At 42.8% G+C, this 12926-nt stretch overlaps 1 protein-coding gene across 1 annotated transcript in view; it reads left to right on the top strand.

The window, feature by feature from the left end:
• The first annotated feature begins 1590 nt into the window (after positions 1-1590).
• The window catches only part of FAM117B (family with sequence similarity 117 member B), a 30855-nt gene continuing 19519 nt past the window's right edge, over positions 1591-12926 (top strand). The window contains exons 1-2 of the mRNA XM_063341854.1: positions 1591-2397; positions 10066-10217. Of these exons, the coding sequence (XP_063197924.1) occupies positions 1794-2397; positions 10066-10217 (756 nt within the window). The 5' untranslated portion in view covers positions 1591-1793. The remainder of the gene's footprint in view (positions 2398-10065; positions 10218-12926) is intronic.

Raw genomic sequence — 12926 nt, 5'->3', positions numbered from 1 at the left:
CACTAATTAAGTGAGTTATCTGGGATTTTGATGCTTTGCCACATTGTACCAGCAGAGCTTGTGATGGCTACAAGAAAAGGATGGGGAAGTGGCCCCGTATGTCTAATTTATACGGTGACTTAAGTAAATTGCAAACTTTAAAAAAGGGATACAGTAGGGCTGATGGTGACCTGCCAGGCTTCTGGTGCCTTCCCTTGACACAGATACTTTCAGGGGTAGCCCAGGATAATTCTCAACACCGGGCACAGCCTCTTGCAGCCTGTTTTGGCTGACCCATCTGGCTATCCTGCAGGCAATATTACTAGTATTTGCAGGACCTGTGAGCAAGCATAATGTCCTTCAAAAGAAATTTAATTAATTCAGAATGCAAAAGCTAACTTCATAACAACCTCATCACCAGAAACGCATCCGTCCTGTTCTCTTTTGCCAGTTTGATTTCTCATAAAAAGCTCTTGACTCTGACAAGAGCTTTAACCTTCAAGGGTTTAGGTAGACCAGTGTCCAGGCATCCTTAGGAAGGGCCTATGCACATAGTCTTGCTTTTCAGGTTTGTTAAACTTGTCAGCCACAATGGAGCTCTTCAAAGGGAAAGTTGGGACTTTTTAAGTGAAGTAAGCTTCAATCAGAAAGGAGGGAAAAAAACAAACCCAAGCACAACCCAGCTGAAGAAAAGAGAACAGTATGTAATTTGTTGTCACACTATTTGTATCATAGCAATGGTATTCAATTGCAACATGCAACTTGTAGAGCAATACTGACAAGAATTTGGGTAAGTTCTGGTAGCCCAGAACAGGCATGTGCAATAAAGACAGAGCAAGGATTTATTGATTCCTTTGTGTCTTGAAGGTGCTAGTGTATTTACCTTCTATTTAAATGATCCAAATACATGAATTAAGGCCTATTCCATGCATGTGTTCATGTCTGTAACGTATAAACCAGGGTAAGAGGATGCCAGCAGTTAACAAGCATTTGTATAAGATGGCCATGAAGACGCAACTAAGCTAATGGAGAAGAGTAAACACTGCAACTAAGGGAAAAGGGGGTCAGGTCTGCCTGGATATTACCCCTGTATCTGGTGCCATCACCGGTAACGCCAAGCTGGTGGCGGAGAGATTGGATAAACCCCTGAGAGCCCTCGTCCTCTCCTATAGTGACTGTGCTTAGAGATAACACAGTTGGGCAGCCCTGCGTCTCACGTACAACCCTTTCCTTGGGACGGGCTCCGACACGAGGGGGATCCGCAGCCGCCATCCCTGCCGGCTTCCAGCCTTCCCGCCTCGCCCAGGTCCGTCTGACGGGACCCCCAGCGCCAGCCTCGCCGCTCCGACCCGGGGAGAGCGGGGGTCGCCCTCGGCCAGTGGCCGCCGCGGCTGTGCGGGGGATGGCTGTAGCCCGCCCTCCCGCGGCACGTGCCCGGGGCAGCGCGCGGCCCCGCCGGCCGCCGCGTGTTGCTTTAAGCGCTGCCCCCTCCCCTCCCGCCCCGCGCAGGCTCGGCCACTCCGGAGCGCGCCGTGCAGCCAATGGGGGCGCCGTAGCTGCGCGAGCCGAAGGGCGGCGCGCCCAATGGGAGGGCGCGGGGGGCGGGGCGAGCGGCCAGGGCACTATTGTTGATGAGGCGGACGGACGCTGCGGAGGCAACGCGGGGTATCCCGGGCTGGGCACGGCGGCCAGGAGGGCACGGGGCCGTTGCTGTTGCCGCCGCCTGAGGTGTCGGGCCCCCGCCAGGACCTGCCGGCGTCTTCCGCCTTCCCCGCCACCGACGGTCTTCCGCGAGCTCCGGCTCCCCGCGGACAATGTCCCACCAGCGCGTGAGGCGCAACGGCTCCCCGACCCCCGCCACCTCCTTGGGGGGAGGAGGCGCGGCGGCGGCGGGCGGCGGCGCGGGAGCCGGCAGCCGCCTCCAGCCCATGCGGGCCACGGTGCCCTTCCAGCTCAAGCAGCAGCAGCAGCAACATGGCAGCCCCACGAGGAGCGGCGGCGGCAGCGCGAGCGCCCCGGGCGGGGGTCTGCCACGCGCGGCCCCCGCCTCGCGCAGTATCAGCCCCACGCGAGCGGCGCCCACCGGCGGCGGCGGGCGCGGCGGGCCCGCCATGGCCACGCAGACGCCGGGGGGAGGGGGAAGCGGCGGCGCCGCCGCCTCAGCGGCCGCCGCCGCCTCCTCCTCGCGGGGCAGCCCCACGCGTGCCGGCGGGGCGCGGGGGAGCCCCCCTCGACCCCACCACCTACCGCCGTCCCCGCCGCCGCTGGGCTGCGGGCCCTCACCTTGCTCTTCTCCGCTGCCTCCCCTGCCGGAGGGCAGCGCTACGGCGGCGGGCTGGGTCCGGCACCGGCGGCACTCGCCGGAGCAAGGCAGGAGCTCCCCGGAGAGGAAGAGCCCCAGCTCCCCCGGCTGCAAAGGTGAGCGCTCCTGTCATTCCGCCGCACGCCGCGCACCGGCGGCCTGACCGGGGGCGACTGCCGGGGTGGCGCGGGGTGGGGTGCGACCGCCCGGCCGTTACCTGAGGGAAACGGGCGGGCGCGCGGACAGACCGTTACTGAGGGGAGAGCGGGGGGCGGCTGGGCTCGGCGTGGCCGAGTTTCAGTCGGCGCTTAACGGGACGTGAGGGCCGGGGTCGGCGATGCCCTCGGCCCGGTGGTGTGCTGCCGGGGACGGAGGTGAGGACACCGGGGCTTTGCCCGGGCTTGCGGCCGTTCTGAGCCGTCTCCGTCTGGCCGCAGCGCTCGTGGAGCGTCTCTGCGTGGAAGGGCTTGTTGCTTTTGTTGCTGCTCTGCTGCTTCCTGGCTCTCAGAAGAGGAACGGGGAAAGCCGAGCATGCCATGTGGGGGATGGCAGCCACTCCTGCTTCTGCGATTGCTGCCAAAGGTCTCCAGATGAGAGAGAGTCAGTGGTGTAAGAGATGTGCTTAAGAGACTGTGGTACAGGCTTGAGGCGAATTTGGTGTTTGGGGGCTGTTGTGATCTTCTTCCCTTTCTGTGCGTCTTATGCCAGATGGTACGTGCTTTTGACCCACGCGGTGTCTGCAAGCTTGCGATTAGAAAGCCAGCACTGTAGGCATTGCACATAGATATAGGAACAAAGTATTCAGCATCTCTCTCAATAGTTCACTTTCAACGTGGACCCTGCAGAAGAGTGATGACAAGCTTGCACTACAACAAAGGTAGAAAATAGCGTTGGGAGTGGCACACGTCTTGTATCAAACTGCTTTTTAAAGTTTTTATGTAATTAAAACATACTTACTGGGAACACTGAATTTTAAGCAATATGTGGTATCTGGTTGAGGATAATAGAGGCTTACATATGTAAGTCCTTCTAGGGATAAAAGTTTACTCAAAAATGCATGAGTGAGGTTTCGTGTTAATGTTCTCAAATCTGGAACGATCTGTAACTTTTAAGATACAAAAGCTTACAGCTACTCTTTTTTTCATGAAAGTATATGCGGTAATCTAAACAATAAAGTTGAATAATATGTAGAAGCGTATATGCAGAAATCTAGGACCAGCACAATTCCCTTTAACATTTTTACTTCTCCTAATGTTGCTCCCCCTTTCCGAAATAATGACTATAACCAGACTACCATGTTGGGGTTTTTTTCTGTCCTGGCTCTTGAGGAATGATGCTGCCAAACTAGACAGTCATAACCAATTGGTACAGTAAGAAAGCTAATGTCTGTGTGACTTAATATTATTTTTTTGTTACTTCAGACATACCCCTTCAAGATTACCATATGCCTGCTTGTCTACAGTGTAAGAGAGCACTGCCACAAAGGCATTTAGGTTCTGAATTTGATTTTCTGCTTTCCAGATAAGAGTAGTGTGGTTTTTTTAAGGTTATATTCTGAGGCTTTGTATTGAGGAATGTATGTATTCCTCATTTGAGATTCTTGTTAATCAGTAATCTCAAAGACTTCATACACATCACAAAATCCTATCTTCTTCCTGTGAACTTTATAGAAACTCTTGCCCAAGATGCAATCTCCTGGCCCAGAGAATGAGGAACAGGATGGCTAGCCTTGAGCTCCAGGTTCAAGAGCTGTAAATGCATGTGTCAGACCACTTCGGGTGGAAAAATTGCACTGTCCTCAGATCATTGCACAGAAGCCTCTTGAAACCATTCTACTTTACTGGATCTAATAATTAGCATATAGAAATAAACAAGTCATTTTGATTGCTCTACTGTGTTAAGATAACTCCACTAGCTTTTTACAAGATGTGTGAAAACAGAAGAGTAGTGTCCGTTTAATTGCTTCTATGTGTTTGCATTTCTGAACAGTGCTGGTATTTGTCCAAAATGCAAATTAAACCTGTTTAATATTGCTTCACGTTTGTATTGTGTAGTCCAGTGCTTGACAGAGACTGAGTTAACTTCAATTTTTTTTCTTCATCTAGATGAGAAATCTTAAAGGTGAGAACATGGAAGGTGGAACTTTATTTTTGCTAATGAGGCTATGTTTGTGAAGCCATGCAGGCCACTTCAGGGTATCAGTCAGAATCTACTGCAAAATAACTTGTGTTTTCCTGTTTCTTGTTTTCAGTTGATGATGGCTTTTGTTCATTCCTACAGCTGCAGCCATGGGTTTTTTTAGATTAAAATGAACCTTGAGGTTAGACAAATGATAGCTTTTTCTGAACTCGATATGGGTTCTGTAAGTTGTATACTTTAGACTCAACTTCATGTTTTTCAGATTTTCTTTTCTGGGAAGCAGTTGGATAATTTTGAACATAGTTTTTTCATCATCCTGTTTAACACCTGAGAACGACAACTTGTGGGTTACAACTATGACTTAACAGCTTCTTTTGGGGTTTTTGGTGGTGGGGTTTTTTTGGGTGTGGTTTTTTTGTTGCTGTGTTTAGGGTTTTTTTTTTTTCTTGTCTTCTGAACTGAATTGCAACTAAATGTTGGAAATACTAAACTGAATTTTCTGTTGATGATGGGGTAACTACAAACTGAAGATTCCATGGCACAGTTTGTAAATTTCTGTGCTTTTCTTACCACTTCCCTCCTAAATATGATCAAGAGCCTATATCTTCCTGCTGCCCAGTTTTCATCTTTTACTTTGCCTCCCTGCAGTCTCTAGCACTTATTTCACAGCCTTCAGCTTCTACTTGTATGTTAACGTGCTCTGTCCTTCCCATGGCTGGTGTGGCGTCATTTGTGCGCTGCACGGTCTGCCCTGCAATCTTCGGTTTTAGTTCAGTTTTCACATGTGCTTCTTTACCTGTCTGCAGACCACCCCTGTTAGAAGTTGTTTTGACCTACATGTAGACTATTGCAAAATGAGATAGAAACGTGTATGCTCTACCTCTATTGTTATTTTTAGCTTTGTTTATCTACTGAGTAAAGACAAATATGATATTGTTATTTGTGTTCTTATATAAAACATGTCTTCTCAGAAGATACTCAACTCCAGAAATGTTCTAATGCACCAGGCTGTGTAAAGAAGGTGGTCAAGACCAGAGCCATAGCAGTTGTTTACTGAACCTTTCAGGTGCCTTGAGCTTGTGAGAGATTTCTCTACTGGATGCTGAATTTCATGGTATATTCCAGTTGACTGCATTGGACATTTAAACTCGCTCTGAAAATTAAGGACAAAAATTGGTTAGTTTTATCTGGAACTACATTTGCCTTTTAATTGTTTAGAATGGTATATTGAAGACTGATATGAAACCCTACTTGTGTGAAAGGAAATGATGAAAATTGTTATGACAGTATATTGGAAAGTCTCAAAGATTTCAGATGTGAGCACCTCCTTTGGGTAGGGAGGAGTGGAACTCCATTACACTCTTAAATTTCACCGTAGAATTTATTTATCTTAAGAATTTGGTGAATGACACAGTAATAGCTGCAGACCTGTCAATGTTAATTACCAAGGTTTTGCAGTAGTTATAAAAGATACTACCGTAGGATAAGAGAGTACAGAAGGCTTTGTGTACCATTATGTGCCTGCTTTGCTTACCTAAGCTGGTTAACAAATGGTAGGTGTAAAGAAAGTGGATTCATTTTTGCAGCATCACGCTGTAGGTTTCTTGTGGCTAATGCTTCAGGGGAATTTATTTGGTTTAAAAATGTTTTTGTTCACTAGAATTAAGTAATTTGAACATCTTGGGCTTTCTCAGGTTTGGTTTTGTAAAACAACATTAATTCAGTCATTCTCCTACTGAGGGATCATTTTGAATTACTAGAAGCAAAACTGTGAGTAGCTCTTTTACATTTATGTGAAGAGAATAGCCAAGATTGTCTTCCAAAGGGAATGTACACAGTTGTGCTGTATGTCTGTTCTTAATACTGACTGAGCCTGTTGAATACTTTCAAAGAAACATAAAAAGTAGGTGTAGCCCCTGAGATCAGTTGTATTTGTACGAGTTCCTGGGAAAAGACAGCAATGCATGTGAGAGATCCCATGAATGACCTTTCTGAGGAAAAGGCTGAGCAAAACAGAACAAAAAAGCTCAGCTGTATGCCTAGGTGCCAGAGAAGCTAGTTGGGTTCTACTCTTTCTCACTTCTTTTTTTAAATATCCTTCCTGTATAAAAAGCTTCGATTAGAACTCTGTCAGGGAATTTTGTGAGGTTAATAGTGTCCTATGCTTTTCCAGTGGCTCTTTCTGCTGCTGCTAGTTTTGTTTTGTTTTCTCATGGTGTCTGTTAGAAGATGCTTCTTTGGAGTTTTTATTTTCCTTTCTCAAAACTTTGATTTCAAATACATAGAAAGATATCAGGACTGTAAGATCAATCTTCAAGTTACACTTCAGCAGTAATCCTTATTTTGCAGTTCTAACAACAGTTCTGAACTTTTCCTGAAAAATTGAAAGATGAATTTTCTGAGTGTTTTGTCTCTTAAGACTTCCTTATGTGTAAGACCTTCTCTCTTTTTCGTTCATTCCCTTTATATATAGCAATTTTCTCCTCTGAGGTATCCAATTCAAAGGTACGTGTTCTCACGCTGTAATTTCCTTTTTTCAGTTGTAGTTGTAGGACTTGTATGTCAAGGCACAACCCCCTGCTCCACCCCCCCACCCCCAAATCAACGCTCTCTTTCCTACCTTTCATTTAGTTATTGCTGAGTATCTATATTTGTTCAATTTTGTTCTTCAGTGACATTGTTAGACTGCCTTAGCTTAAATCACCTTTGGAGGTGCCTGGCTTCACAATTGCAATAGATGTGTGTGATGCCAGTTTACCTGTGGCGACTTCAGTCGGTCAGTTGTACTGCGATGACTTGTGAAGACACGATGACTTGCTTGTTATTTTCCCACATTATGGACTTTGTTGATTCATCTTGTGTATGTTCTGCTTATGTTTTGTTCTATTATTTTGCTTTGCTGCAAGCCAGATTGCAGAAAGACTTTGTTTCTAAATAGATTTAGAGTAGTGGTGGATGGCTAGGAGGGTTGATATTTATCACAAATATTGGTTTAAAGAGATAATCGGGCCAATTAAAACAAATCTAATATTTAAGAAGCGTCTATTTGATGAAACAGCCCCATTGTTTTTCATCAGCCACAGCTGTTGTAACTGTTATCTCTATGGAGGCAGATCTCTTGTTATGTAGGTCACATCAAGGAAAAATAGCAGCTGAATGTTTGCTTCAAGTATTGTAGAGGGAAATGCAATGAAAACATTGCATATGTTCCCATTGAACTGTTTTGAAACAGCAAGAGGAGTCGTGTTGTAGACTTCTGCAATTTGTATTAAGACATGTTGTGAAGGTGGAAAAACTATCCAAACATCCTTGCCCCATCTAAATAAAAGTAATTTGAAAACAGAATTCCTTGAAGGAATTTTTAAATCAGAAGAAAAGAGAATATTTAGAGGCTTTGTGCCTTGGGATGAGCAGATTCCCTTGGAACTTAAATAGTAAACAGGCTCTTCAGTTTTCATTCTCTCTGTTTGCCCAGCAAAATATTCTTTCCAATTTTTGGTGGGGGAGGGGAGAGCATAATAGCGTAATATTTCCTGCTGCTTCGGTTTTGAAACAGTCTGTTGCAGTGGCTTTGCAGATGCTGTGAGTGACTACATATACTTCCTGATTTTTAATTTTTTTTCACATCCTTTCTGTTTCACCTTGGTAAAAAGAGAGAACCTTCTTGAAGAGGAAGAAGAATAATTTGGAAGAAAAAGAGGGAGAGTACGGCAGCTATTTCTGAGACAAATAATGTGTTTTATCCAACTTTGGAAGCAAGTGAAACTTTTAAGGAATGACATGTTGCGTTAGCATGCCACATTCTCTCATGGTACGGATGAAAGGAATAGTTTCGAAATCTTCTGGTACAAACAGACCCTTCAGTGTGCTGTATGGTGGTAGTAGCAGTCAGAGAATTTCTTTGATACAAGGGTCTTAAGTGCATGGTAACTCCAAAATTGAGCTTTGCTACTGTTCCCTGAGAGCAGATCTGCTGTGAGCTCAGTAGCAAGATTCTATAATTGTTGGTACTAGTAGAAATAATAAACCAGATGAGGTTTCTGGACAGCTTTATGTGAATGTTGCTGATTATAGTGCTAATAATTATTTCCTTGTAGTTGAATTGAAATATTTTCCACTCTTTTAATGTGTACATTTCTAATGTAAAATTTGCATGAGGATATTTGGTATAGAATGTCACTAGACTTGCATTTGAAAGACTGGTGTTCTATGAGACTGAGATGTCCACACCACTGAAATCTATATCTAACAGGTTTTATTAATATTTATGTATCTTTAGTAGATTGAAGTGGCTTAGAAATTGGAATTCAGGACTTCTGATTGCAACGTTTTTAGTGTCTGACTGCTAGTTGGAAAACAATCAGGCACAACTTCATTTGCCTGTAAATGAATTTATGCAGAATACAAGTTGCTGTGTTATTTATACTTTTAGTGCAGAATTTATCTTAAGGCACAGTCAGGAAGGACAGATGACTGAGTTTTTTCCATTGCCTTTGTAAAGCTTCCATCTGATCTCTGTATCATTTTCTGTGTTCTAGACATTTGTTTTAGGCCTTTGTTTTCATTATAGGTAAGATTAATACACGATTCTTTCAGGTATAATTCTGTGGCGAGCAGATGAATTGATAGTAAGCTTAGATCATTATGATCTCTGGATTTACATTTTACATCTAAAACAGCTAGTAACAAATAATGTGTGAGCATACACATATCTAAACACTGGGTCTTTCCTGCTTGTCAGTCTCTTTATTTTAATAAACTTCAATTACTATTTTGAGGAACCGTTCTTCAGAGTGTTTACACTTATTAGCTTGCAGTGTGGTCTTTTACTGCCACTTTAAGATATCACTGACAGATGGGAAAGATACAAGTTTTTGGTTTTAACCATATTCTTCCTTTTCATGTTACTTCCTCTGCTTGTTATAGTTAACGTTTTTCAGCAGGGGTTCCTGTTAGTATCTAAATTGTTCTGAAAAGTGATATCAATGTAAACACTAAAAATGAGGTGTTGCAGAAGGTGTAGTGTCAAGCAAATAGGAATGTAGTTACTAAGTAGGATGTAAAGGGAGGAGATGTCTTGATTATCTTGTAAAATGTAAATCATTACCTTACCAAAGTTGACTTCTGGATCTAAGGGTTAGACATGACTCTCTATGTATCTGCCATATGTTGTATACTGGGTGGTTAGTAAAACATGTCAGTTTTTAGTGTCCCTTGAATTAAAGTAGGTGAAGGGTAAAGGGCTAGTGGGATGAAGTTTAAACTCGGCATTAAAGTGAGAAAGTCCAGCACAGATTTTCTTTGTTAGCCCCTATGTATGAGGAACCATAGCTATTTTTATTTCTTCCAAGCCTTCATCATTTAAGAATCCAATGACTGTTGTACCTTTGAGTGAATAAATGGTGGTGTGTGAGTACTGATGCAACATTTGTGACGTAAGGATGTTTTTAAGGAAACCATCAAAATGCATTTCATTGCTTACTAAAACTGAAAAGAGCCTGGAAAAGCAAATTTAATTCCCGTGGTTAAAGTATCTTTGTTGTATACTTGATAACATAGTAGTTCTGATTTGATATGATTTCTTGTAGGCAATTAAAATAGTCAAGCTATCTGTCTGGCTTTCTAATCGAGTGTTCTTGTTCTAGCTGACAAATCAAGACCACCTTCATCAAGTCCTTCCAGTATTATTCGCCGGACTTCCTCATTGGATACGCTTGCTGCTCCATACCTTGCTGGACAGTGGCCTCGTGATCATCATGGACAAGCTGCTCCATGTATGAGAGACAAAGCCACACAGGTGGGACAGATTTTTGTCTTTGGTGTATTTAAATGTGAAGACAGGATTTAAATGCAAGAAGTTTTTCCCTTGTAAACATTCATTTTAGCTGTCTTGCTTGCAAGTTCTTATTCACTTTCAAATTGCAGGAGTCCTACCTTCGCTATTACGTATGTGAATTATTTGCATTATTCTCTAAGAAAAAGCTGTAACTGTAATATCTGTTAAGAGTTCCACTTTCTTCTTGCCTTAGAAAAACACTAGTGTATTGCACAGCTGTTTTCTCATTGTTCTTACAGTGTACAGTACACTAGATTGCACTGGTGTTAAGTGCTATTTAGTTTAAATGTGTACAAGAGAACTTGGTGATTCCTTATGTATGTCTGTCTTTGAATAAAAAAAGCTTCTGTAGTGCCTGTATAAAAGTTATCGTAGCCCTTTTTGTGATAAGCTGTTCATCCTCTGATTGTAAAAGGTCTTCAGTGTTCACCTTGGATCTAGGCACCAAGTATAGAATATATACACTGAAGAGCTGCGTCACTGAACCATGAATGATATTCAAATTTAGCTCAGCTGGAAAGTATTTAAAAAGTACGTGACTTGCCAATAAACTTCAACAACTTGACAAAATTTCACAAGTTTTCAATGTCTCGGTTATATGCTGCCTGTAAAAACAGAACCAACAAACAGTTGAATCAAGCTGGCGTTAAAAGAGTTACGTGCTTATCGTGACAGGTATTTTATAACTTGCTTTAAAGGGAGCTGTTGTTACATGCTATCCTACTGTATGCAGAAGTGATTTAAGATGGATTTTTCCATTTTTCACTTCTGCCTCTGTGGATGCAGTCTGGCAGTGGTTTTCTCTAACTTGTAGAGTGAAAGAAAAAGCCAACAATATCAGATTTTAAATCCCTATTCTTAGAGCATGGTTTCAACAACAGGTCTCCACCAATTCCAAAGAACATAAGCAAAATGCAGTTGGAAGAGAAACTGACAGTACATGGGACGTAGTTGAGTTTGAGCCTGGCTTAGGTTTGGTAACAATAGAAATAATATATGGCCACTTAGGTTTCAGTGTGCTGTCTACTCAAATGTGTAGGATGTTGAGCAGATGATATCTGCAGTGTTGATTGCTACTGTGTAGCCTTCTCAAGATCCACAACACTTTGCAGAAAGGACCACAATTCAAAGAGCAGATCAGTAGAAAAGTAAGGTGTTTTGAATGTGCCCATGTGGATAAAGTGGAAATAGAAACTGGTGAAGAAAGGAGAGCTGAGAAACAAGTTTTCTGTGCGGGGAAAATGAATTGGGAAAAATGGTTAGAAGATGGGGTGAAAAAGGTAAGCAAATCATAGTAAGAGGAGGAGGATGATGGAAGGCTTATGATATACAAGGAGATGCTATTCATGCTTACGTCTTAAAAGGCATCATGAAAGGGCAGAACTGAACCAGGGTCGGTGCTCTAGCTATTTATTTTCATATTTGACGACTTAGGATAATACTTTTCTCAAAATAATCATATTTCTATGCTACTGCCAAAGTATTTGCTATATTCAGTTGATCTCTTTCAGCTTAGTTATGATTTAATCTGAGTCATGGTTGGTTTTTTATAATCTGTGAATTTTGTAGCTGGATTAGATATCATCCTTTTTGGTTTACGTTTTTCTTTGTCTTTTTCTTCCAATTCTGACACATCTAGCTGCTATCTATGGTAGTTGAGCTTTCACATACAAGGAGAAACGTTTGCAAAGATTAATAGGAAGACTATATTATTATAATAGGGCATTGGATATTTCTGCAGAATGAGTATGTTTAGTGGTGACTGATGTTCTTATACTGCTGAGGAAAATAGAATGATCTGTTTGCACTTCCTAATTTAAAATTTATCAAACCAGTAGAAAATTTTGGAATACAGACATACATCTGTATGTCCAAAACTTGTGCTTATAGGACATTGGTGAGACATCATTGCTGTTAATCTTCCTAGTGTGCTTGAGAAGTAACCATTTGAGCTTGGGACAAGTTTAAAATGTGAGTTAAAATAGTTAGTTTCCCGAGATAGTATAGGCTCTCCGTTTGTATTGTTTAGCCTTTCTGAAGATGTGGTGTTTGGATGAAATCTCACTTACAAGATATTCTGGCTCCACTGGGTAGTGTCAGATTTCACAGTCTGGTGTGAAATGGATGTGTTCAGACTTCAAAAGTTTAGTGAACAGGAACTGAATCTGTTAAGATACAAAAGATGTTCAAGTTGAGTAAGCAAGGTATCTTGATTCTGCAGGTTATGGCATAGGGAGTATAGTCATTCAGGAAGTAGACTGGGAAGAGATGGCACTTAGTGACACACTTTGGCTTGCAGACCTTTGTAGAGGTGCCCGTAAGTCATAGCTGAGAATTGTGTGAGAGATTCCAGGTCATGCAGAGACTGTCTGTGTATCAGACTCATGCTTTGACTGATTGTTTTGATGAAAACGATCTATAAAACCAGACTGAACTATGTACATGCAGAATGTTTGTTGGCTGATGAATAAGTGTATTATTGAGTGTCCTGGGGTCTGGCCAGAATTCATCACATGCAGATACTGTTTTAAGTGCCGCTAAAACAGGCATTTGTACTCGTGTCTTTTTTCCTTTGAATCAAACCTGTTTGGCTTTGCGTGGAGATGTTTGAAATACAGCTGTGTCAAAATACAAGTTGAAATGAGACAATTGCTTTGCTTTTTTTTTTTT

The sequence above is a fragment of the Chroicocephalus ridibundus genome, chromosome 7 (genome assembly GCF_963924245.1).
Source record: "Chroicocephalus ridibundus chromosome 7, bChrRid1.1, whole genome shotgun sequence".
NCBI classification, from domain to species: domain Eukaryota; kingdom Metazoa; phylum Chordata; class Aves; order Charadriiformes; family Laridae; genus Chroicocephalus; species Chroicocephalus ridibundus.
This window is presented reverse-complemented; position numbering and strand designations above follow the sequence as displayed.